This window comes from Dendropsophus ebraccatus, chromosome 7 (genome assembly GCF_027789765.1).
Source record: "Dendropsophus ebraccatus isolate aDenEbr1 chromosome 7, aDenEbr1.pat, whole genome shotgun sequence".
Taxonomy (NCBI): Eukaryota; Metazoa; Chordata; class Amphibia; order Anura; family Hylidae; genus Dendropsophus; species Dendropsophus ebraccatus.
In genome coordinates, this window is record NC_091460.1 from 82,220,225 (window position 1) to 82,244,694 (window position 24,470).

Here is a 24,470-nt window from a genome sequence, read left to right on the forward strand (position 1 = left end):
GGGCACAGATACTCCCGTTTGGCACGGGCTTCAAATTTAAAAGTATTTTTTTAGGACAATAACTGCATCACCTGCCGAACGGACCACAGGACAGATCTTGGATTAAAAGCAGCTATCCGAAGGTACAAGTGTTTTTTTTTTTTTTTTTTTTGGGGGGGGGGGGTCAGATTGTGGTTACAAAGTCACTTTAAGTGTTTAAAAGGAATCAGTCACTAGATTCATGCCACCTTAAATGAGGGCAGCATAAACTAGTGACAGAAATGCTGAACTTACATTATTTTGTTCAGATGTTCTCCTAATATGCAGGAGAATGGGATTCCTCCAGCTGCTGATTGACAGTTGACTGCCTATACACAGCATGGATAGATAACTGTTAATTAGCAGCTGCTGGGCGGAGTTTTCTGCTTTTCATGAATATCCAGGACTACTATGCTCATGCACATAATGGAGAGGCCTACTTATTCTCCATGTTATTTAGGAGGATCTCTCTAAATCAGCTGCACAGAATAATGTAATACGTCATTCTGTTTAACTTCTCTGGCACTAGTTTATGCTACCCTTAGATAAGACAGCATAATCCTACTGACAGAGTCAGAGTATTGGGCACACTGCCATGTATGTCTCCCCCCCCCACCACCACACACACACACACACACACACACACACACACACACACACACACACACACACACACACACACACACACACACTTGCAGCAAATCTATCAAGCTACACTGTGGTAAACCTGGCAAATTTGTAGTCTAAGGGTGTTTTAGTCTAAGGGTTTGGTCTAAGGATTCACACGTTCTCCGCAAACTGATGAGCTCCCGACATAACGATTAATCATTATGCAGGGAGCTCCGAGATCCACTCTGCAGGACACCATCTGTACTATGGACAGTTTGTGGAGAATGTGTGAATGCACCCTAAGGCTTGCAGTAAGAATTAGAAACTATTAGTAAAGCCCCCATTGTGTGTGGAACCACACTAATGGTAACATTTGAACGTATTTTCCAAGCCATTTTTTTGTTTTGGACTGAGATTAGGATGAAACTGTTAAGTCTCAACAAATATTTTACTTTGTAAAGAGTGTTGATTAGAAAAATGATTTCAGAATTGTTGTGATGTTACTCATGGGCAAATAATACATTGTTTAAACGTGACCTAACCGGGAGAACTACCACATGTTACAGAAATATGCAAATAATGATAGTCTGATAATTATGATCAGTATGTGGGGAATGGGAACATAATTGTTTTTAAAACAAAATCAGGAAAAATTAAGCATTACATCTATGTATCACCATCTGACTTTTTTCATTCCTACTTGTAATTCCTATTATTTCCCAGCCAGGGCATGAAGGAAGAAAAATGTGGGATGGTTAACATAATTCACATTACTCAGTCTGTTAGCAGTACTAAATAGCTGGCATATTTGAGAATGTGTAGTATGCCTGGTAGGTGTTTACTTTACATACATGCTAAAATAATATTTCAGATGTGTTATTTTTGTTAACAAATTTCAAACTCTTCATAAAAATTGTAGAATATTCTGGAAGTTTTTTACCAACTCCAGCAAGGCAATCTGTTCAGTACTTTTAGAACATGAGTAACATTTCAAACATACATTTTGTAGCATTTCCCAAGTCCTATAGGAAAGCCTATAGGAAAAACACAAGAAAACAAAACATATCAAGGGCATCCTACCATATCAAAGAAAAAAACCCACAAAATACCATAAACCCTCAAAACTACACAAAATCAATATAGGGGAAATAAATAAAACTGCTTGTGCCAAAATACTGTGCAGGTTGCACCATAAAACTAGCTGTCTGCAGCCTCCGTGAAGGTGGTGGATACAGCCAGAGGACCGCCTGGAAAACTGGGATACAGCCTATGGCTATGGCTGTATCCCAGTTTTCCAGGCAGTACTCCGGCTGTATCCACCCTCTTTACGGAGGCTGCAGACAGCGGGAATCAGACGCGGAGAGTTCAGATTCATACGAACCCAAACCTTGGCAGGTTCGCTCATCTCTAGTTAGGATGACTATAACTGAATTGTATGGTAACCTCCTCACAGACGATGTAAGTAAAAAGAAGGATTTGGCATGTTGAATTTATACCATCTGACCCCATTGTTCTGGGAGAGATAAGCCACCACCAGAGCTTTAAGCCACCACCAGAGGGGTCTTTTTATGCTATTCAGCTGTTTATGCTAAGTGCTAAAGTGCAAAGGAAACAAGGAGAACGACATCTGGGAGAGTGAAGAGGCAAGTAAAACCGTATTATTTTCTATATACAACCAGCGTTAATGCCTGCGCAGCGATAACAGCCATATTATAGGCTGTGTAAGCGAGGACTGATCTAGTAAATTGGCGCTCGCTTACTGTATCAATCAGTCCGCATAATAAGGACCTCAGATAAAATAGTGTCACTAGCCCTGTACAATGACCAAAAAAAAAACTATAAATAAAAAGACTAAAATATAAACACTTATTATTTTTAGTAGTTTATTTTAATAATTTGATGTACGATATCAAATAAAGCCCTATGCACATTATACTGCAAGGAACACTTGGGAAATATGGAGAGAAAAAAACAACACTACAATCTCCAGATACAAGAAAACATGTATTTATGAACTACGAATAACAATTTCATAGCAATTATCTGTGATTTAGCAAATCACTACATACACACACAAGGCATATACTCAATAGTTAACTGAACCCAATCAGCCAGTTTTCTACAACCAATGACGTCTCATTAAAATACAAGATAAATCAATCCTTTAAAGCCCTCAAATTCAAAATGATCAATCAGTCATCTGTGCAAGCAGCATAAATGTGTGGCAACACGTAGACACCAGCAAATCACACATCTCTGACGTCATGAAGGAATTAGTCTGTTGTAATAACCCAAGCAACACCAGAATCCATTAGGTTTCTTACCTGTGGTGTGTCCCGAGTGTTCATTTAAATGCTGAGTGAGGTCTATTGTTCTGTCTATTTTAAAGATTTTTAAATCTTCTTCATCTAAGGCAATGTCTCCCCAAAAGACTTCTAAAAAAAAAGGGGGGGGGGAAATAAAATAAAATCAGTAACAGGATGACACTTCAATGTATCATTGCATTTAGAACGTCAGACTGATCACTGTAAACTGCCATAGTTGTATCGTATGTACAAATGTATCCATTCGTAAATATGACATTCCTGGGATTCTTAGACAATGTTCACATGGTTGAAAAACTCATTAAAAGTTCACAATGAATACATAGATCATTTAGGAGGAGTATGTAAAATTACATTTTATTTTGCACACATATTTATTAGAGGGAACAGGTATGAAAAGATGATTTTATAACATATGACTCCTATAAACCTGGGGGACATTTAAACAAAACTGGCACAAGGGGAAAGAAAAGGAGCTGCACAATGCAACCAAGGTGCTTATTTTATTTTTCAAAATTACCTGTAAAAAGGAATTTTAAAAATGAAACAAAATATTTTACTTCTCAGCACAAAACTAAAGCCCCTATAACATGGCCCGATCTTCACAGCACCCGACCTGTCAGATCAGCACATGCTTGCTCCTTGTGTTAGACATGACTTGACCAGCAGTGCCTGGCTTCATGAATGAAAAGCAATAGAAAAGTGAACATTTGATATAGTGTTAAAATCTGATCAGAGTACGGCAGTATTTCTTGGCCATCTTCTGGCATACCACCACAGAATATATTGTCCGATTGCCTCTACAAACCTTGATCCAAGCTTTTAAGTCAGAATAAAGCTAAAATCTCATTATAAAACATACAATTTTACATGGTCTATAATTTAAAAAAAAAGTCTTTAATTATGTACACAGTAGAAACATTGAGAAAAAAATCCCCATAGAGACAGTAAACAAAGGTTAATAAATTCTTGTCCAACCCACTTGCACTAATTTCTGTTTTGGCTGCGTACTCAATCATTTATTTACTGGGAGGTAATAAATGCACTATGCATTTCCAGAGTACAATTGATTTTAAAAGCCTTGCTACAACACTCTTAAATTAAAATCACGATGATGATTTATTGCTCTACAGCCTTAAGAATGCTCACCTACAGTACATCAATAATTCTGTCAATAATAGATTCTTTAAAATGCTATAGGCGGCATTTTTCCATTGTAATCAGTCTGGTAATTACTGCGTTAAAACTTCTTGCTAAGTTGACTTTATCCCCTTACCAACACCTACAACTGACTGCATTTGAATTAGTGTTAACTTTTTTAATTTACTTTCATTAAAGCGACTCTGTACCCACAATCTGACCCCCCCCCCCCCCAAAACCACTTGTACCGTCAAATAGCTGCTTTTAATCAAATATCGGTTATGGTATCTATTCGGCAGGTGATGCAGTTATTATTCTAAAAAACAACTTTTAAACTTGCAGCCCTGTGTCAAATTGGTGTGGCCTAGAGTACCCATGCCATAGGATTGAGAGACCCCTCCGTCCCTCCTCCCCACCCTCTTCATCATTAGGAATGCACCTAGAACAATTTCTCCTATTCATCAGCTGTGTGAACACAGCTCATGTGCTAGATTGTTAAGGCACATGTGCAGTGTTCACACAGGTGATGAATAGGAAAAATCCTGCCTGGGGCATGCTCAATGATAAGGAGGGTAGGGAGGCGGGACAAAGGGGTGTTGCAAGCCTAGGGCATAGACACTCTAGGCCACACCAATTTAATACAGAGCTGCAAGTGTGAAAGATGTTTTCTAGGACAATAACAGAATCACCTGCTGAACAGACCCCAGGACAGATCTTGGATTAAAAGCAGCTGACAGTACAAGTGGTTTGGGGAGGTCAGATTGTGGGCACAGAGTCGCTTTAAGAAATAGATTTGATAGGAAAAAAATAAAAGTAGCAAGGTCAATGTCAAAATCAAACATTACAGATTTCATACAACTATTTTTTTTCTTTTTAGTTTAGAATAATTTAGTTGGAGAGCTATATAAACTAGGGAGGGGTAAATAAATTACTTTGTGTTACTATAGGTGGCCGCCAATCTCTCTATACACTTGAATGCTCAGCTAAAGGGTTATGTTTTCTCAGTAGAGAGAGGGGTAGGGCGCTGTCATACTCCTCTGATGGAAACGTATATCTCAGAAAGCAAGGGCTATATGGCTGTATCCATGATTTCTAGGATTCCCTATGGCTGCATCCAACATCTCAAACCGTAACGAGTCAAATGCCAAGTTTTGGAGGTTAAAGAACGTTGCCGACCTGAACAGTACAACCTCTCCGCTAAACACTAGCAGGCAGTTGAAATTTAAGTCAAGAAGAGAGTCAAGAAGCCCCACATACACATTAGTCAATTATCTGATTCCACTGAAGCTGTTGAGATAAACTAACTTTTTACACATTTCTACTGCAATTTGCTTTATCACTGTAAAAAAGCACCATTTTTTAAACTGCAGGAAAAAGACATGACTAGCACAGCAAAACCCCACTTTGTAAACACAGCCTAAAGATCACTACAGTAGTCATTTCTTGTTATTACCACTTATTTTCATGAAAAAGAACCCTGCAGGAAATGTTATAGCATACCGACTACCTTGGAACCATCCTGTCAATTTCTAATGCTTGTTAGAGAATTAGGACACTTTATATTTAAATCATAGTGACAAGTCATCAGCTTTACAAATTTCCTATTACCCCATTATGTCAGCCCATGTCTGCTACTCCTAACATGCAGATGGGCTAACAGAATGCCTTTAATTTAAAAGTACACTGGATAGTATCAAATCAAACCCTGAGCAGTATGTCATCTTTTAGAAAAAATAAACCATTAGTAAAAAAAAAATATATAAAATTGGTCAAACCCAAATTTGCTAATTCTTCTGCGCCATCATTTTGGTTCATGCGTCACCATGACCTTCCCACCAGGATAATATACTGGAAGTAGCAAGATGGAAACTGGCAATGCGATTTATTGTGATTTATTGCATTGCTTTCTTATACATACAAAACCTCACCACCTGTTAAGAATCTCTTTTTTGGCTTTAATCATTTTTGCAGATATGACCAGAGACAGAAGGAAGACTTGCCTCTCACACCCTTTGCTCTTAAATCTGTATCTTATTAGCTTCTCATACCAAAGGCTCTTCGGGGAGAGCAGATCGTTCCTTTCACTGGGCTTGCTAGCCTAAGATTCCAAATACTCATATTTGAACATCATCCTGTTGCTGAGCTAAGTGTTTTTAAAGAGTCTTTATCAGCATCTGCTTGAGCATCAGCCTTTCGTCAAGATGGACTTGGGAACAAATGTAAACTTATACTTCTCTTTTCCCCTTTTCCATTTTGCTCCTCTATTCTTCCCAACAGGAAACATTTTTGAGCAGAAAAGGGTTTTTTAGATTGGATTATTCAAAATTTTATTAATTATATATTATTTACAATGCATTTTATGAATCCACAGAAGAAAGGAAAGTCAGTTTTAAGACAACCCATATTGGGGAATAGTTGGCTCAAGCCAGGTGTATGATCAGTGCAGCACTCAAATAATTAAAACAGGGATACATATGAATAGTATGGATACCTTTTGGTAATTGAGGGAACAAATTGTAGATATATGTCTGCTTGTCACTCATAACTGTGTCAAAACAGTTTCAGGGACAGGAACATGCAGTGCCAAAGTAGGCAATCCATTGAATGTAATTTCTTAATGAAGATCAAATTTTGGCCAATTATTATATGTATTTTAGGTAGGCCAACAAGAAGTTAATTTGTCTAAATTAAAGAATAAGTTTGCCACAAAAAGACAGAAAGATTTGCATCTGTCAAATGCTGGAAATATCTCATAATTAAAATCTAAAAAGAACATATTACATGCAAGCTGTTAAGTAGATAATAATAAGTTAAAAACTCTTCTGTACATTAAGCAAAACATGAACACTTTATTACAATTTATAACATTTGACAGAAGCAACTTGTCAAAAAGATTTATGTGGGTCTCTAAAGCTGTCAAGAGTGTGAATGTTTTTAAAAGTCTGTTCCTAGCCCATCTAACCTAAATAATAGTATGGGAATGGAGAATACAGCAAGTAAAATACTAAAACGTTCTCTTATGGGCGAATTTAGTGCAAACCTCTTGGAAATAGTATGCTACTTTGTGTAAAATGTGGAGTAGAGGAACTACAACAGAGGAATGGAGCTCCCACACCTTAAATTACCCGGAAGTACCCGGTGGTCCATAGAAGCGCGATAGCGTGAAACAGGCTGTTACCATATCTGCCTGGTGTCTGCCCACTGGTCTTTATCCACACTGTCTGCTGTTTTTAAATATGAAATAAAGAAATTGAAAATGTCGGATGGCGAGTGCAGCTTCTATTCTATTTCTACATGGGATTTATTACCCGGCAGTACAGTATCTCGCTAAATGTGTCTGTACCAACATCGCTGGAATGTGGCTCACCACAGGCATGTTTTAGAAAACATATCCAAAAGGAAACGGGAAAAACAAACATTTTCCTGTTTTATCCCGATGAAATTAAATCTCATTGCGGCAGTAGAATTCAACAGCTTCAGTGCTAAAGGTCCATTTACACAGTCTTAGGGTTCATTTACACAGAAAGATCATCTGACAGATTATCTGCCAAAGATTTGAAGCCAAAGCCAGACAATAAAGATCATGTCAAAGGAAAGCCTGCGATTTCTCCTCTTTTCAAAGCCATTCGTGGCTTTGGCTTCAAATCTTTGGCAGATAATCTTTCTGTGTAAATAGACCCTAAAAACCCCCATTAAGAAAACAGCATGTGGTTATAATTACATTCAGATCCCAAAATTTAAAGCGACCCACAATCTGACCTCCCCAAACCACTTGTACCTTCGGATAGCTGCTTTTAATCCAAGATCTGTCCTGGGGTCCATTCGGCAGAGGATGATCTTGGATTAAAAGCAGCTATCCGAAGGTACAAGTGGTTTGGGGAGGTCAGATTGTGAGTTGCTTTAAATTTTGGGATCTGAATGTAATTATAACCACATGCTGTTTTCTTAATGGGGGTTTTTAGGGTCTATTTACACAGAAAGATTATCTGCCAAAGATTTGAAGCCAAAGCCACGAATGGCTTTGAAAAGAGGAGAAATCGCAGGCTTTCCTTTGACATGATCTTTATTGTCTGGCTTTGGCTTCAAATCTTTGGCAGATAATCTGTCAGATGATCTTTCTGTGTAAATGAACCCTAAGATTTGAAGCCAAAGCCAGACAATAAAGATCATGTCAAAGGAAAGCCTGCGATTTCTCCTCTTTTCAAAGCCATTCGTGGCTTTGGCTTCAAATCTTTGGCAGATAATCTTTCTGTGTAAATAGACCCTAAAAACCCCCATTAAGAAAACAGCATGTGGTTATAATTACATTCAGATCCCAAAATTTAAAGCAACTCACAATCTGACCTCCCCAAACCACTTGTACCTTCGGATAGCTGCTTTTAATCCAAGATCATCCTCTGCCGAATGGACCCCAGGACAGATCTTGGATTAAAAGCAGCTATCCGAAGGTACAAGTGGTTTGGGGAGGTCAGATTGTGGGTCGCTTTAAATTTTGGGATCTGAATGTAATTATAACCACATGCTGTTTTCTTAATGGGGTTTTTTAGGGTCTATTTACACAGAAAGATTATCTGACAGATTATCTGCCAAAGATTTGAAGCCAAAGCCACAAATGGCTTTGAAAAGAGAAATCGCAGGCTTTTCTTTATCTTTATTTATAGTCTGGCTTTGGCTTCAAATCTTTGGCAGATAATCTGTCAGTTAATCTTTCTGTGTAAATAGACCCTAAAAATCCCATTAAGAAAACAGCATGTGGTTATAATTACATTCAGATCCCAAAATTTAAAGCGACTCACAATCTGACCTCCCCAAACCACTTGTACCTTCGGATAGCTGCTTTTAATCCAAGATCTGTCCTGGGGTCCGTTCGGCAGAGGATGCAGTTATTGTCCTTAAAAACAACTTTTAAATTTGCAGCCCTGAGCCAAACGGGAGTATCTGTGCCCTAACTTTGCACCACCCCTCCGTCCCTCCTCCCCACCCTCTTGATCATTAGGAATGCTCCAGGCAGATTGCCTCCTATTCCCCACCTGTGTCAGCCCAGCACATGGGCTGGATCGCTAAGCACCTGTGCAGTGTTCAGCATGGAGAAAATGTTCATCCTATTGATGAAGAGGTTGGGGAGGAGGGACGGAGGGGTGGTGCAAAGTTAGGGCACAGAAACTCCCGTTTGGCATGGGCTGCAAGTTTAAAAATTGTTTTTTAGGACAATAACTACATCACCTGCTGATCTTGAATTAATAGCAGCTATCCGAAGGTACAAGTGGTTTGGGGGGTCAGATTGTGGGTACAGAGTCGTTTTAATGAATGATGAACAACAAGATTTTTGTAGTCAGTTTATCTTGTTCTTTAAATTTTTTATGCCAGGTCAGGGTTTTTTCTCTGCACGTTATATGGGTGCTAATTAGAACTCTTACAGGTGCCGCACTTATCAAATTACCGCTTGGTGCGGAGTTTTTGACTGCTGCATCTAGAACAGGCATGTCAAACTCAGGCCCACGCACTGTTGCAAAACCACGATTCACATCTTGTCTGGTTGTCCAGGCATGATAGGAATTGTAGTTTTGCGACAGCTCTAGGGCCTGAGTTTGACATGCCTGTTCTAGTTAAAGTGATACTGTCATACGTCTTACTCTCGCATAATTTCATCGCTGGACATTGTCACAAGGTGGGACTTCACAGCAGTTGGGCCCCATCTCTCCACTGGGAAGCCCCGCCTAGGTGATGCCGTCCATTGATTAAATGAAGCGGTTTTAGAGCAGAAACATGATACAGACAGGTTTTATACAGGTATATCAAATGTGTAGTATCCAAGTTTGAAAATGGTGCAAAAAAAAGCCACAAAGTTAGGGGGGGGGACAGTATCTCTTTAGATGATTGGCATACAGAGTGATTTCTGAAACAAATCGCTGGCTGCTGGTAATAACCATCACGTGTCATGTATGACCATGCTGTCTGCCATAAAAAGGTGTACTGGCGGTCACAATGGGAATACTGTCCTCCATGCTGCTGCTTAGGAGGGTGACCTATAAAGAAGTAAGGAAGCAACAAAAAAATTTGATGGATTATGCAAAGTGGACAACTGGTGAAAAATGCCATAAACAAGTAACGTACATGGCCAAAAATATTGCTCATGTACACAAACAGCTTTCCTAAAAGTACAGGTACTGTGTTTGGCTATGTTCACACAATGTCAAAAAAAGTGAAAAGACGGCCGCTTTTTCTATTTTAAAGAGGATGTACCACCAGGTACATCCTCTTTAACCTGAACCTACAGATCGAACAGCGCCGGTATGGGGAAGTCGGTGCCGCGGTTCGTTTTTCGGACCGAGGCTCGGTTCCCATGCACAGCGCCGTTCTATGCACCGGAACTGGCCAGTGCTCAAGCACTGGAGGTAGGCCAGCCCGCCCCCAGTGGGAGGGAATTCCCTCCCCTCTGACGCGGCTCCATTCATTTATTCATTCTTGAGCACCGGCCGGTTCCGGCGCATAGAACGGCGCCATGCACGGGAATCGGGCCTTGGTCCGAAAAACGGGCCGCGGCACCGGCTTCCCCGTGCCGTTCGATCCGTGGGTTCAGCTTAAAGAGGATGTACCTGGTGGTACATCCTCTTTAAAATGCAATGTATTGAAGGAATTACGGATGTCCAATGCAGTGTATAAAATGACAGACGTTGTCTGCACGGACGTCAAAATAATGGTCATGACAATTATTTTCAGACGTTTATTGAAAAACAGACTTTGTTCCACACAGTTTTTCTTTTTTTTCACTGTCCTTTCACCGTTTTTACTATTAAATTCAATGGCTTTTCAATTAAAGACACACCTAAGGCCAATCAGTCCACCTTATGGTGCGTTTACACGAAACGATAATTGGCCCGATCGTACTATTAACGATGTCGAAGTAACAATTTTTTTTCATAACGATCAGCGTTTATACGGTACAATATATCGTACGGAAAATTCGTTTTGCGATCGTTTTGCGAACGCTTAAGCCTATCTCACACATTGGTTAAATCGGCGAACGACTGTTCACACGGAACGATTTGCGAATTTTTTACGAACGACGATTTGATAACATGTTGAAAGATCAAAATGAGTGATGTATTGTTCGTCGTTTGATCATTCGCTGCGTTTACACGTACAATTATCGTTTGAATTTGATCATTATTGCGCAAATTCGCACAATAATCTTTACGTGTAAACGCACAACTTATAACTTATAACGCATAACTTAGAATAATGTACCAACAGCAGTCATTGCACTAACGGGCGGCCAAACAGTGACGGACGTCAATTTAAACAAAGAGGGGAAAAAAAGTTTGTGTAAACATATTGCACTTACAGCATAGATTTACACTTGGTGTCTGTGCATATCACTTTGGTTTTTTTCCCCTCAGCCCTTTATTCTCTTGTCATAAAGTACAATCACTCCAGGTGCTAATAAACAACATGGCTGAAATAAGGTTACAGTGATAGTCAACTTTATTTTTAAGTAGCATCATAAGTGGTTGTAAAATAAGTGGCACATTATTTCTAAAAGGAACTGGTAGCATCTGCTTTGTTCATAAGTTTATCATGATTAAAAAGGTCTATTTTACACATCTTTCATAGAAATACAAATAATACTAAACATGGATGTCCAAGTCAAATAAAAAAAATGTTAACGTAAATATTAAGTGCTACCTTGCCATATTCGTTACACACAAACACACATTCCTTACACTTGTATTGTAGATGTAACATGCAAAATCTTGGAGTTTGGGGGATCAGTAAGGTGTTACCAAGGAGAAGGGTTAAACTCCTCAGTATATCAGCCCTGCATTTTTTGCCAAGTTTTTTTTTTTTTTGTAAGGATCCATGAACACTTTTACTTCCTCACTTCAGGAGTTATCTTTTTCTCTCTCCATGCCAATATCTGTGTTTTTATAGCATTTGCTTGCTCAGACTGCTGTACTTCAGTTTAGTTGTTGCAGATTACATGTAGACCCAAAGGATTCATGTTTTAAAGGGTGTGGACTGAACTAAGGCTTGTGTGTATAAATTATTCCGTATCTGTTGTACCTGGTCTAGATGGAAGAGCCAGAAAACGCAAAGCAAAGTAGGTGATATACAGATTAATGTACAGAATACGTTACCACTTTTAGCACAAGTAAAAATGAATCATTCATAACAGTTATCAGGTACAGATGTAGCCAGGGTTAACATGATGCCTGACATAACTATTGTGTCAGATAGGTATGTTAAAGGGGCACGCAAAAAAAAAAAAATTCTTTCAAAATCAACTGGTGCCTTAAAGTGCCAGAGATTTGTAATTTACATATATTAAAAAAAATCTCACGTTTTCCAGTACCTATCAGCTGCTGTATGTCCGGCAGGAAGTGTTCTTTCCAGGCTGGAGAGCAGTAAAGGTTTTAGGTTTTTCGGCTATATCATAAACAAAACAAGTCACGAACAACACACCTCTTCCTACAAAACATACAGCTTCTCATACACTAGAAGACTGGAGAATTTTTAAAAGAAATACATTTACAAATCTCTGGCACTTTTTAAAACCGATGGCTTAAAAAACAGGCTACATCTGTAAAATTTGCTCATTCATCAACATGGGATGTTTCCATCTGGGTAAGTATGTAAGTCGTCCACATGGATAAGTTGTATTGTATGTAAATATCTATCTGAACCCCCATTCCCACAAAACAGCTGCTGCTCCAGTTTGTGTGTACCAGATTAAAAATATAGAAAATATGTCACCTTTTTTCCAAGGCAGTTTGCTCTATTTGTCCATACATGGTGTGTAGTATTCTAGCTGAGCAAAATTTAGGCTGGATTCACACATTCAGAGTTCGCTCTGTGAAGCCCGGAAAGCCTGAACGGTGAATCTTTGTACTAAGGTGTTTCCCCGCATGGTATGATGTCATTACAGTGGTACAATCATTTAAATAGCTTCCCCACTCACAATATTATATCATGCGGTGCAGGGAAACACTACAGTACAAGGATTCAAAGCCCATGCTATCCGTGCTTGATGGAGTGAACATGGAACGTGCGAATCCAGCCTTACTTTATAGTTGGCATTAGAGTTCACATTAACTATACATATTTACTGTGTCTAGTCTCTTCTAAGAATAACACTTATTTTTCCATAAACAGAACCCTATTAGGGCTCGCAGTTAGTGGGACCAATGGTACTTTATAATGGCATATACACTCACCGGCCACTTTATTAGGTACACCTGTCCAACTGCACGTTACCACTTAATTTCTAATCAGCCAATCACATAGCAGCAACTCAAAGCATTTAGGCATGTAGACATGGTCAAGACAATCTCCTGCAGTTCAAACCGAGCATCAATATGGGGAAGAAAGGTGATTTGAGTGCCTTTGAACGTGGCATGGTTGTTGGTGCCAGAAGGGCTGGTCTGAGTATTTCAGAAACTGCTGATCTACTGGGATTTTCACGCACAACCATCTCTAGGGTTTACAGAGAATGGTCTGAAAAAGAAAAAACATCCAGTGAGCGGCAGTTCTGTGGGCAGAAATGCCTTGTTGATGCCAGAGGTCAGAGGAGAATGGGCATACTGGTTCGAGCTGATAGAAAGGCAACAGTGACTCAAATAGCCAACCGTTACAACCAAGGTAGGCAGAAGAGCATCTCTGAACGCACAGTACGTCCAACTTTGAGGCAGATGGGCTACAGCAGCAGAAGACCACACCGGGTGCCACTCCTTTCAGCTAAGAACAGGAAACTAAGGCTAAAATTTGCACAAGCTCATCGAAATTGGACAGTAGAAGATTGGAAAAACGTTGCCTGGTCTGATGAGTCTCGATTTCTGCTGCAACATTCGGATGGTAGGGTCAGAATTTGGCGTCAACAACATGAAAGCATGGATCCATTCTGCCTTGTATCAACGGTTCAGGCTGGTGGTGGTGGTGTCATGGTGTGGGGAATATTTTCTTGGCACTCTTTGGGCCCCTTGGTACCAATTGAGCATCGTTGCAACGCCACAGCCTACCTGAGTATTGTTGCTGACTGTGTCCATCCCTTTATGACCACAATGTACCCAACATCTGATGGCTGCTTTCAGCAGGATAATGCGCCATGTCATAAAGCTAGAATCATCTCAGACTGGTTTCTTGAACATGACAATGAGTTCACTGTACTCAAATGGCCTCCACAGTCACCAGATCTCAATCCAATAGAGCATCTTTGGGATGTGGTGGAACGGGAGATTCGCATCATGGATGTGCAGCCGACAAATCTGCGGCAACTGTGTGATGCCATCATGTCAATATGGACCAAAATCTCTGAGGAATGCTTCCAGCACCTTGTTGAATCTATGCACAATCTACAACGCTCTAATATAAAAACTGTGGATATAAAAGACCCAAAAAAAACGTGTAATGTAGAGTCTATCCACAGCAGAGCATGATGCGATTGCTAGTTAGAACCCTAGTAAATTGCACCTTCTACATGTTTCGCTTCAACAGACTCCTCAGGAAGAATAGCTATTCTGCTGTGGATAGACTCTACATTGCACCATTTATTTATTTATTTTTTTTTGGGGGGGGGGGGGTCTTTACTATCACAGCATTTTGGGGATAAAATGACTGCCACCTGATAGCTGGTACTACCAATCATATATGAAGTTCAGCTCATGTGGCCACTTCTTACTAAATGGTACATATGACAAATGTCACCATGGGGTTACTGGTAAGACATCTGGGCAGCCTCAGCAATTCTGCTGCTGCTTTACTTTATTGTGCTGGAGAGATGGGTTTAAAGCCAACCAAAGGCAACTATATTTCTCCAATGGGGGACAAGGTCAGATGTAAGTGATGGCAAACTCTTCAGTACTGTCAATTATGCTGACGCTACATAAATAAAACAGATAGAGGTTGTTTTACACTATGCAGTTATGTAGCAATAAACAAGCATTTCACTATTTTATGCCCACTTTAAAGTAAAAAATAAATAAATAATAATAATAATAATAATAATAATAATCTACATTTAATAATGCATCCAATAGTACACTTAATAATACCCATCAGACCAGAAATATACAGCTAGCTAACCAAAGTAACAATGGCCCCAGGAATAGTGTCCTACTACTGAGCATGCAGTCAATATTTCTATAGTTCCTTGAAAGTTACGCTCCAATTCTCCATACCGGACCTAATAAAAGGAAGGCTTAATTAAGTCCTTTTTTGTACGAGTCTTTGTTATTTCTGTTGTTGCATTTGCTTATCTTGCAAAAAAGTAAGACTCTTGGCAGACTGCAACTCACAGTCAATACATTTATAAATGGGAGAGATGGGAGGTGAACTGCTACGGTTTTGGAACTGCTTGAACTCTTGAAATAACCTACTAGTAAGCAAAATTATATCAATTATGCTGGTTTTCATTAAAAAGCATGTGGCATAGTTTAATAATGGCTATGGCCAAGTCCTGGTATATATCTTAGAAAAAGAACACAACTATAGATTGTTTTTTATAATAACATTAAGCATATACAACAGGGAATACATTCATGGTATACATCATTATTAGAGATGAGCGAACTTTTCAAAAGTTCGTTCCGACCGAACTTCTGGATTTTCTTGAAAAGTTCGGTTCGACCAAATTTCGGATTTCTTCAGATTTCATAGTTTAAAGCATCTATATGATACAGGGGGTAGTGTATTTGGTTGAATTTAGGGCTCGACATGTCAGTAACATCATTATCTTTTCAATATCTCAAAGTCAATTTTTTTTTAGACTTCAATATTCACCATTTACGGGTCTCTGCAGGAAATTCAACATTACAGGGTCTATGCAGGAAAAAGTCACAAATGCAGTGAAGGAGCAGCAGTAGTCATTCTAGGCCAGTGGAGGTCCAGCATAAGTTTTTAGAGTTTTATTCTACACACGTGTACAAGGTATATATTTGTGCCTCAGGAAAACACCTATGTCATTGTATATGTATAGATATACTTGTATATCTGTATAGCACGTTTTTGTTCTGTGCACCCTTTGCTCTCCTATGCCTAATCTACCCATCTATCGCCCTCTCCATTTTTCTCTCTCAATCACTATATTAATCTTTTTGTGTTTGCTTTTGTACAATATCTTCTCAGTGCAGCAGCGTTTTGTCACTGACGAGCTCTGTGCACTGCTAACAGTATCCTTCCTCTCTTTCTGCCGACTGCATTGTGCAATCATTTGACTGCTCCTCTTAAAGCAATACCGACGTCACACAGGGGGTAGGCTAGTGCAACATCCCTGCTGATTGGTTGTGTTCCGGGCATCATGGGAAAGCGCTTTTCCCGCCCAGAACACTTCCTGCTTTCTAAAATGGGGGCTGTCATTTTAGAAAGCAAGAAAGAAAATAAATCAATAAATTCGGAGCGGACTTCCAAAAATCGGAATCCGACCGGACTCAGACTTTTGGAAAAATCCGAACCAGATCCTATACCGGCCGAATCGGTTCGCTCATCTCTAACCATTATCTGAATAGTTCCAAAATCCAGATGTCAAGATAATAGTAAAAAGGTAAATGCGACAAGTATTTTTTTTTTATATATATAATTTTTTGTTTAACAACCATGACAGGAATACTTTTTAAAACTATGAAAATTAAAAACCACAACCACTAAATAAAAAACACAACTTTTAGTGGACCTAAAAATATCAACGTTTAGGTGATTCTAATGCCTTCTTCACATAGATATGTAATTACAGACAGCAAAGAACCTATAGAAAATCTATGGGTTTTGTGGACTATGCCGACGGCTCATTCTATATTTACCTGAGGAGATGTGTTATTGAATATTAATGATTAATGATGCTACATGATTACAGTGATCGACCAACAAATAAGCTTTTGAAAGGGGTAACAGTAGGCCTATTCAGTAGATAATCACCCTGTATAAAAGGCCCTTGTTATTTCAAACAACTTCCCACTATTTGATAGCTTGTGCGATTCTAACATATTTGTAAAATTAGTTATTTTACAAAAAATTACTCATGTCAGAAAAAGTTTTAAGTCTTTGCCACTAGCTGTCTCACTTCTCCGAAATGTGCTGTTTACTGCATGTTGTCAGGCTAAGTGCATCACAAGCAGCAGAGAGACCAGGATGGAACACAGGAAATTAAGGTTTGGCTCAGTTTGTGTTATATGAGAGAGATATGCTGCGTTTACACGGAACGATTATCGTTCGAATTTTCGCATAAACGATCACATTGGAGCGATAATTGTACCGTTTAAACAGCAAACGATCAAACGACGAGCGAGAAAGCATTCATTTTGATCTTTCAACATGTTCTTAAATCGTTCGCAGAAAATTCGCAGATCGTTTTGTATAAACACAGTCTTTCATTGATTTACCCTATGTAAAAGATGGGCTTAAGCGATCTTAAAAACGATCGCAATAACAATATTTCTTATGAATTTTCAAACGATTTTTCTAACGATTTATTAGTCTATAAAAACCAAATTGTTGCTTTAAAATCGTTAAACGATCGACTGGGCGAATGATCACTCCGTATAAATGTAGCATTATGCTGCGTTTACACGTAACGATTATTGGCCCGATCGTACGATTAGCGATGTCGGATTTACGATTTTTTTTATAACGATCAGCGTTTAGATGGTACGATATATCGTACGAATATTCGCACTGCGATCGTTTTGCGATCGTTTAAGCCTATCTCACACATTGGTTAAATCGGCGAACGACTGTTCACACGGAACGATTTGCGAATTTTTTGCGTACGATGAACGACGATTTGATGACCTGATGAAAGATCAAAATGTACAATTTATCGTGCGTCGTTCGATCGTTCGCTGCGTTTACACGTACGATTATCGTTCGAATTCGACCGTTATCGTGCAAATTCGCACAATAATCGTTACGTGTAAACGCAGCATAAGTCTCTCTGATAGATTAACCAAGACTTCCTTTCATTCCCTGACTGCACATATAGTTCTGGGCAGCTGTCTCTTCCTACTACTATCTGTACACTGTGCTGCCACCTGAATGTAATCCCCCTCTGTCCCTACCCTTAGTTTCATCACCATAAGCAGGAGTTCAGTGCTTGGTGTAAGATAAGCCTTGCTGTTCTATTTTTTTCTTTTTGCTCACACAACAGTAATGCCTTGCACACGCCATCTATGTCATTGTACTGTTAATCATCTCCCAGCACAGTGCCAGCCTGTATAATTTAGTTCACCAGCACTATGTCACGGTATAGCAGTGAGGCGTAAATGTTGTGAAGCAAGCACAATAAGCTCACCTGAGTAGTGTTGAATGTGTCCAGCAAACATGCACAGGTCACAGGTGTTGGAAGCTCTTGAAGGCATAGGCCCCAAAAACAGACTTCTCAACAGAAATATCAACCAAAAATCTTCATAATACTGTAATATCCAATAATTTGGAAACATTAAAATACACCCAAAAAAGAACCTCCAGATGGTCACTGATAAGAATAACACGGCACTTATTGGCTAAGAGCATAATACACTAGAAGTGTGTTGTGTTTTACCTGGCCAGACAAGTAGGGGTAAGAAGGACCTGTGTGTGTACTCCTAGCAAACAGTCCAGCTCTGGTCCTGACCATCAAATGTAGGAAATTACAAATAGCTGTGCACCACAGAGGGGATCCTAATAACATCAGCGTAAGCACTAAGGGGGAGATTTATCAAACATGGTGTAAAGTGAAACTGGCTTAGTTGCCCTTAGCAACCAATCAGATTCCACCTTTCATTTTCCAAAGAGCTTGTGAGGAATGAAAGGTGGAATCTGATTGGTTGCTAGGGGCAACTGAGCCAATTTTACCTTTTACCAGTTTGATTAATCTCCCCCTAAATTCACATTCAAATCAAACTTCTCATTTTGAAGGGTAAATCTTACAAAACCATGCAGTTTCTTTTTAAAAATCCAACGGATTCTTTGAGTCTATTCACTAAATTCCATGTATAGCTATACAAAAGGAATTTACTGTCTTAAATGTTTCAAAGCTATTCAACCGTTTGCCATCTTTTGAAATGTAAGTTTATCTCAAGACAGATCAGACAACCTATGGTTTTCCAGCTGTTCCTGGCAAGCTGTACCTTCATCTGCGCGTAGAAACAGCTGCAGAAACTCCTATTGCCCAGTCATACATGGAAGCTGACTGCTTATGTTCATACTGACTGACTCTGAACTCTGCCAGCTTGCTTTGACTGACAGACAATGCGTGTTATAAGCGTGGGCAGGGTTGTTTTCATAGGATCAACTATCTGGAAACATGTGGCTTCAACTCATCATGTTTCAGGCTTTTACAGAAGCTGAAATAAAGGTCACAATCCTTTGTTCTCTGTATCCTATTGGCTTAAATCTCGTGAGAAAGTTAGATAAGGTTCTGTTTGCACCTGCGCTGAAGGCTCTGTTTAGGCTTTCTGTCCCAAATTCAGTCATATTTGCCAGAGAAGAAAAAAAAAGCATGGCATACAGGGCTATTTTATCTACTAAAATGAGTAGCACCATGAAGGAAACAAAGCCCAAGTCATATGGTTCAATCAAGCATTATTGGATTCTGTCGTATGATGAATCCACCACCCTATCATTTCCGGGTTTCCGTTTCTGTAACTGAAGAGAAAACTCAAAATGGGAACATGGAGAGAGCTTGAAATCCCCGTCTAATATTTTACCACGGCCTGGCATAAAGCTGGACAAATATTAAAGTTTGCAAAACCTACTGATTTCAAACAGATCAGCAGACCATCACTGGCCATGACAGGAGAGCGCAGTGGCCAGTGATTGGCAGAGTGGCCTGTCTGTTCAGGGACGGGACCATAAGTGAGAGCTGCAGCTGTGGAGACCGGGGAATCCCACAGACAAGGCTGGAGGACACCAGGAATGTGATCAAGTAAATCTTTATCCTTTTACACCAAAGCATGGGCTGCAAGATATTCACGCCATGTAATAGATTCTGTATGCAAGCACTGATCTAGCAGATTGGCACTCGCTTACCAGTAATATCAGACTGTGTAATACGGTCCTTAGGCATGTTAGATTTCAACTGGTTAGAGATAGACCACCAATAAGCTGCCGAGCAAGAAGGATCAGGAATGTTAAGACTCCAATATGCCCAATATCATTGTACACATGAAAATAATCTGTCACCAAGGAGGTGTCTGGCAGTAGCTCGCTCCTGTCCCTATTCAGACAATAAGTATGATCAGCAGAGTATTTCTGTGGGGGCACTGACAGAGATAGCTGTCCACGGAACTTTCCTTTGGCTGATAAATATGTAAATTGTATGGCTAGCATAAGATAATCACACACTCCAGCATTGTCTACACTTTATTAGGTGTGTTGACTTGATGATGAATACCAAGTTGTAAACCAGGACACCACAAATGTATAAGCCATGGCCATTGTCTTCGTGTCCGAGAGCATTACTAACTGGCTTAATCTATTTAACAGTCAGCAAACACATTAGAGAAATCCTTCAGATACAGATAAGGAAGGACCTCCTACCACATGTAAAATAAAGCACCCTCTAATGAAGAATTAAGAGTAGTTAGCAAAAGGATTCATCTATTCAGAGATCATCTGCTTCATATTCCAGTGCACTAATTGAACACGGCTCCGAGAGCGGCATTTGCTTGGATTTTAAATGTCAAGTGCCACTTGGTGTTTAATTGCTATGACAAGGCACTCGGCTATGATAACCATTATCAGCCATCAAATGTTATTCCACAAGTTAACATTTTATTATCTGTTAGTACTGGAATATGTAACAATGTATGGTTATCTGTAACACGTCAGGCCCAAAGTAATGGAACAGTAGTAAAACAAGAAAAATCTTTTTACTACTATAATAGTGGTTCATGACTGCTCATCTAAAAGTTAAGCCCCTATTACACGGGGCGACGAGAGGGAGCAAGCGAGCGCCAACCTGTCCTCGTTCCCTATAGATCATCCGGGAAACCCATGGTAGACAGCGGTGGTCTGCTGTTCCACAGAGCGACGGCACCAGATTCGCTGCTATCGAGATTGTTGATTTTTCAACCTGTTGAAAGACAACGATCAGCCAACACCGCTGATCGTTGTCTTCTACTAGGCAAGACGATTATCGGCTGAAACAGCCAATATCGGCCAATAATAGCTTTGTGTAATAGGGACTTAAGTGTATGCCCAGCTTAAAAAGAGAGAGATGATCAACACAAAAAAACAATACACATCAGTGTTGTATCATGTCATTTACATGAAATGTGGATATGGAAATGAGCTTGAGGCAGTCCCAGGCCCCATTCTTTTACTGCACATGGCACATGGTCACTACACAGGCTTAGCATGGGATTTTGGGAAGTATTTATGAGGAGGCATGCACAGCGGCAGTAGCAGTGCACTGGAAATTTGGAACCACATGGGATGCACCAAATGGGCTGATCTGTATATCTAATTTTTTTAAAGAATATATTGGGAACAGCACAGCAGATTTAAGTAAAAAAAAAAAAGTACCAGGGTCCCCTGATCTACCACCTCATACTAAAGTGTCAGTTTGGAGTCTGAGGATGATAGATTCCCTTTATCTCGTAGTAAAGACATCTTTATGTAACAATGAACCATCAAGTGTTGAGGTTGAGAAAGCAAAAGCCAAAAATGACAACTTAGCTCTTAAAAACACACAGTATATATATCAAGTTAATTGAAATACATAAGCTCTTCCATTGGCAAAGACATATATTGCTGTCCAGCAGTTACAACTGACAACTTTTTATTTATATTCCCTTCCTTGGAAGCAATGCATGATATGGTAGCCAGGTTAGGTCACATTTACACTCACTGAACACCATTTTAATTGATGGTAAGGGGCTTTCCCAAGATCCCCCCCAACTACACATTGGAAGCTATTGTCCAATAGAATGCTGTGGAGGACTATGAACTTCAGGTAAAAGCCATGCAGTGCACAAATTCTGTAAAGATGAAAACCGGTTTCTGGCAAATCATGATGTAATTAGTTGCTTCAAAGCTTATAGAAAGAGGTTGAGTCATTTCACACACAAGTAAGTCCATCTCTGTCAGAAACTATGCTATTCGGCATCAACTTTCCTATCTGAACAGTCCACAATTTATAGACCTGTTCACTTCACATTGTGGCTCTATACATTTTCAATAACCGCATGGGCAAACAATTATGTGTTTCTTATAATGAAAGAAATGGTAAATCACAGGCAGACAGATCTGGTGCCAGCTTATCCCTCTTATGCTAAGTTTACACGAGGCGATTACTGGCCCGATCGTACGATATATCGTAAGGAAAAATCATTTCGCGATCACGCGCCCGCAGCCCGCTGAACAGCAGCCCCCTGCGCCGCCCCGATCGCCACCCCCGCCGCTCCGATCGCCACCCCGCTCCAATCGCCCCCGCCGCGAGCATACGTTACCTGCTCCGCGTAGCAGGTCTTCAAATCCCCGGGAATTTCAAACGGCTCCTCTTCAGCCAATCAGTGCTGCCTTGCATTGATTGGCTGAAGAGGGGAGCCGGGAATTTCAAACGGCTCCTCTGCAGCCAATCAGCGCTGAAGAGGAGCACTGATTGGCTGAAGAGGAGCAGTTTGAAATTCCCGGCTCCCCTCTTCAGCCAATCAGTGCGCTGAAGAGGGGAGCCGGAGATGTGGAAGACCTGCTACGCGGAGCAGGTAAAGTATGGTCGCGGCCGGGCTGACGGGGGCGATCGGAGAGGCCAGGGTGGCGATCGGAGCAGCGGGGGTGGCAATTGGAGCGGCGGCGGCGATCGGATCAGCGGTGGTGATCAGAGCGGCGGCGGCGATCGAGCCAGCGCGGGGGGCCGGGCTGCGAGTGGGGGGCCGGGCTGCGAGTGGGGGGCCGGGCTGCGAGTGGGGGGCCGGGCTGCGAGTGGGGGGCCGGGCTGCGAGTGGGGGGGCCGGGCTGCGAGTGGGGGGCCGGGCGGCCTATCGCGCGACGACAGTTTACACGGAACGATCGGCAAATTTTTTGCGAACGACGATTTAAGAACCTAAAAGATCAAAATGAACGATTTCTCGCTCGTCATTTGATCGTTCGCCGCGTTTACACGTACGATTATTGTTCGAATTCGATCGTTATTGTGCAAATTCGCACGATAATCATTCCGTGTAAACCCAGCATTAGGGTCCATTTACACAGAAAGATTATCTGAAAGATTTGACGCCAAAGCCAGAAATGGATTTGAAAAGAGAAAAAATCTCAGGCTTTCCTTTATGACCTGATGTCTGTTTAAAAAGTCTGTTCCTGGCTTTAAAACAATGCTGCTAGTGTTGAAAATCTATCACGCCCAACCCTTCTCTCTACTAAGGGTCCCCATACATGTTAGGGCCCTATTACATGGAGCGATAACACAGGTCAACAAAAAAAAAAAAAAAAAATTTACTGGTGTCCAAAATATTTTAATGATTTTGGGGTATTTTTGGGGTGCTGATTCTGAATATGCTATCAGTTTTGCCAGATTGGCTCAAGTTTTTTTTCATGTCTTGTTCATTTTTGAAGATTACTTTCTAAAACTAGTTAAAATAAACTAAAATCAACATTTACTTTGTAAAATTTATTGTATTCATGACAATAGCAATAAAGTTAATGCGCGTGTAGCAAATTACATCTTTTTTTTTACACATTTCACGAAAATTCTCAAAATGTATAGCAATGTTTGGTCGGCAGCTGATGATTCAACAAACTGTTTACATTACCTATCCACGTTCCCGGTCTCCTCCTGCACTCTCCTTCCTCCCTGGTCCCAACTGCGTCAGCTGACAGGCCGTTTAGCCAATCACTGGCCGCAGCGGTCCCAGACAGATATTGGCTCAGCGGCCTGTCAGCTCTGATGGGCCGCTCTGAAGATACAGCACACGAGACCAGGGAGGGAGGAAGGAAAGTGCAGGAGAAGACTAGGAAGGTGGATAGGTAAGGTAAAAACTGTTTAGCAAAAGGCTGCACAGACATAGCTAACAATGTACTTGCAGCCCTTGCTTAACGATTATGGGGCCTTGTAATAGGCCCAGTAAACGAGGGCTAATCTAGCAGGTTGGTGCTCGCTTACAGCATTAATAAGGCCGGCATCGGCCCGTTTAATACCACCCATATACTTGCCCCCACCCACCCCCCACCCCCGGCAGCGTCTTGATTGTCAATATAAAGTTTATGGTACTCAACAAACAGATGTCTGTGGAGATAGGGGCCCTTATCTTCACTGAAATCATCTGTCAGTTGAGTCTTGGGAGAGCCCCATAAACTTTATACAAACAGACAACGTAAGTATAAATTGTATGGGGGCCTTAATATAGCAAGCGATCAGGCAATGAAGAAGCACATTTTTATTCATTTATTTTTTTGACCGATTGATGGGATTCT

General features: G+C 40.4%; 1 protein-coding gene across 2 annotated transcripts in view; it reads right to left on the minus strand.

Moving 5' to 3' along the window:
• TLL1 (tolloid like 1) overlaps window positions 1-24,470 on the minus strand; it is a 113,522-nt gene that overhangs the window by 56,212 nt on the left and 32,840 nt on the right. For both annotated transcript variants that reach the window (XM_069977834.1, XM_069977835.1), the window contains exon 3: window positions 2,952-3,062. In XM_069977834.1, coding sequence (XP_069833935.1) covers window positions 2,952-3,062 — 111 coding nt within the window. The remainder of the gene's footprint in view (window positions 1-2,951; window positions 3,063-24,470) is intronic.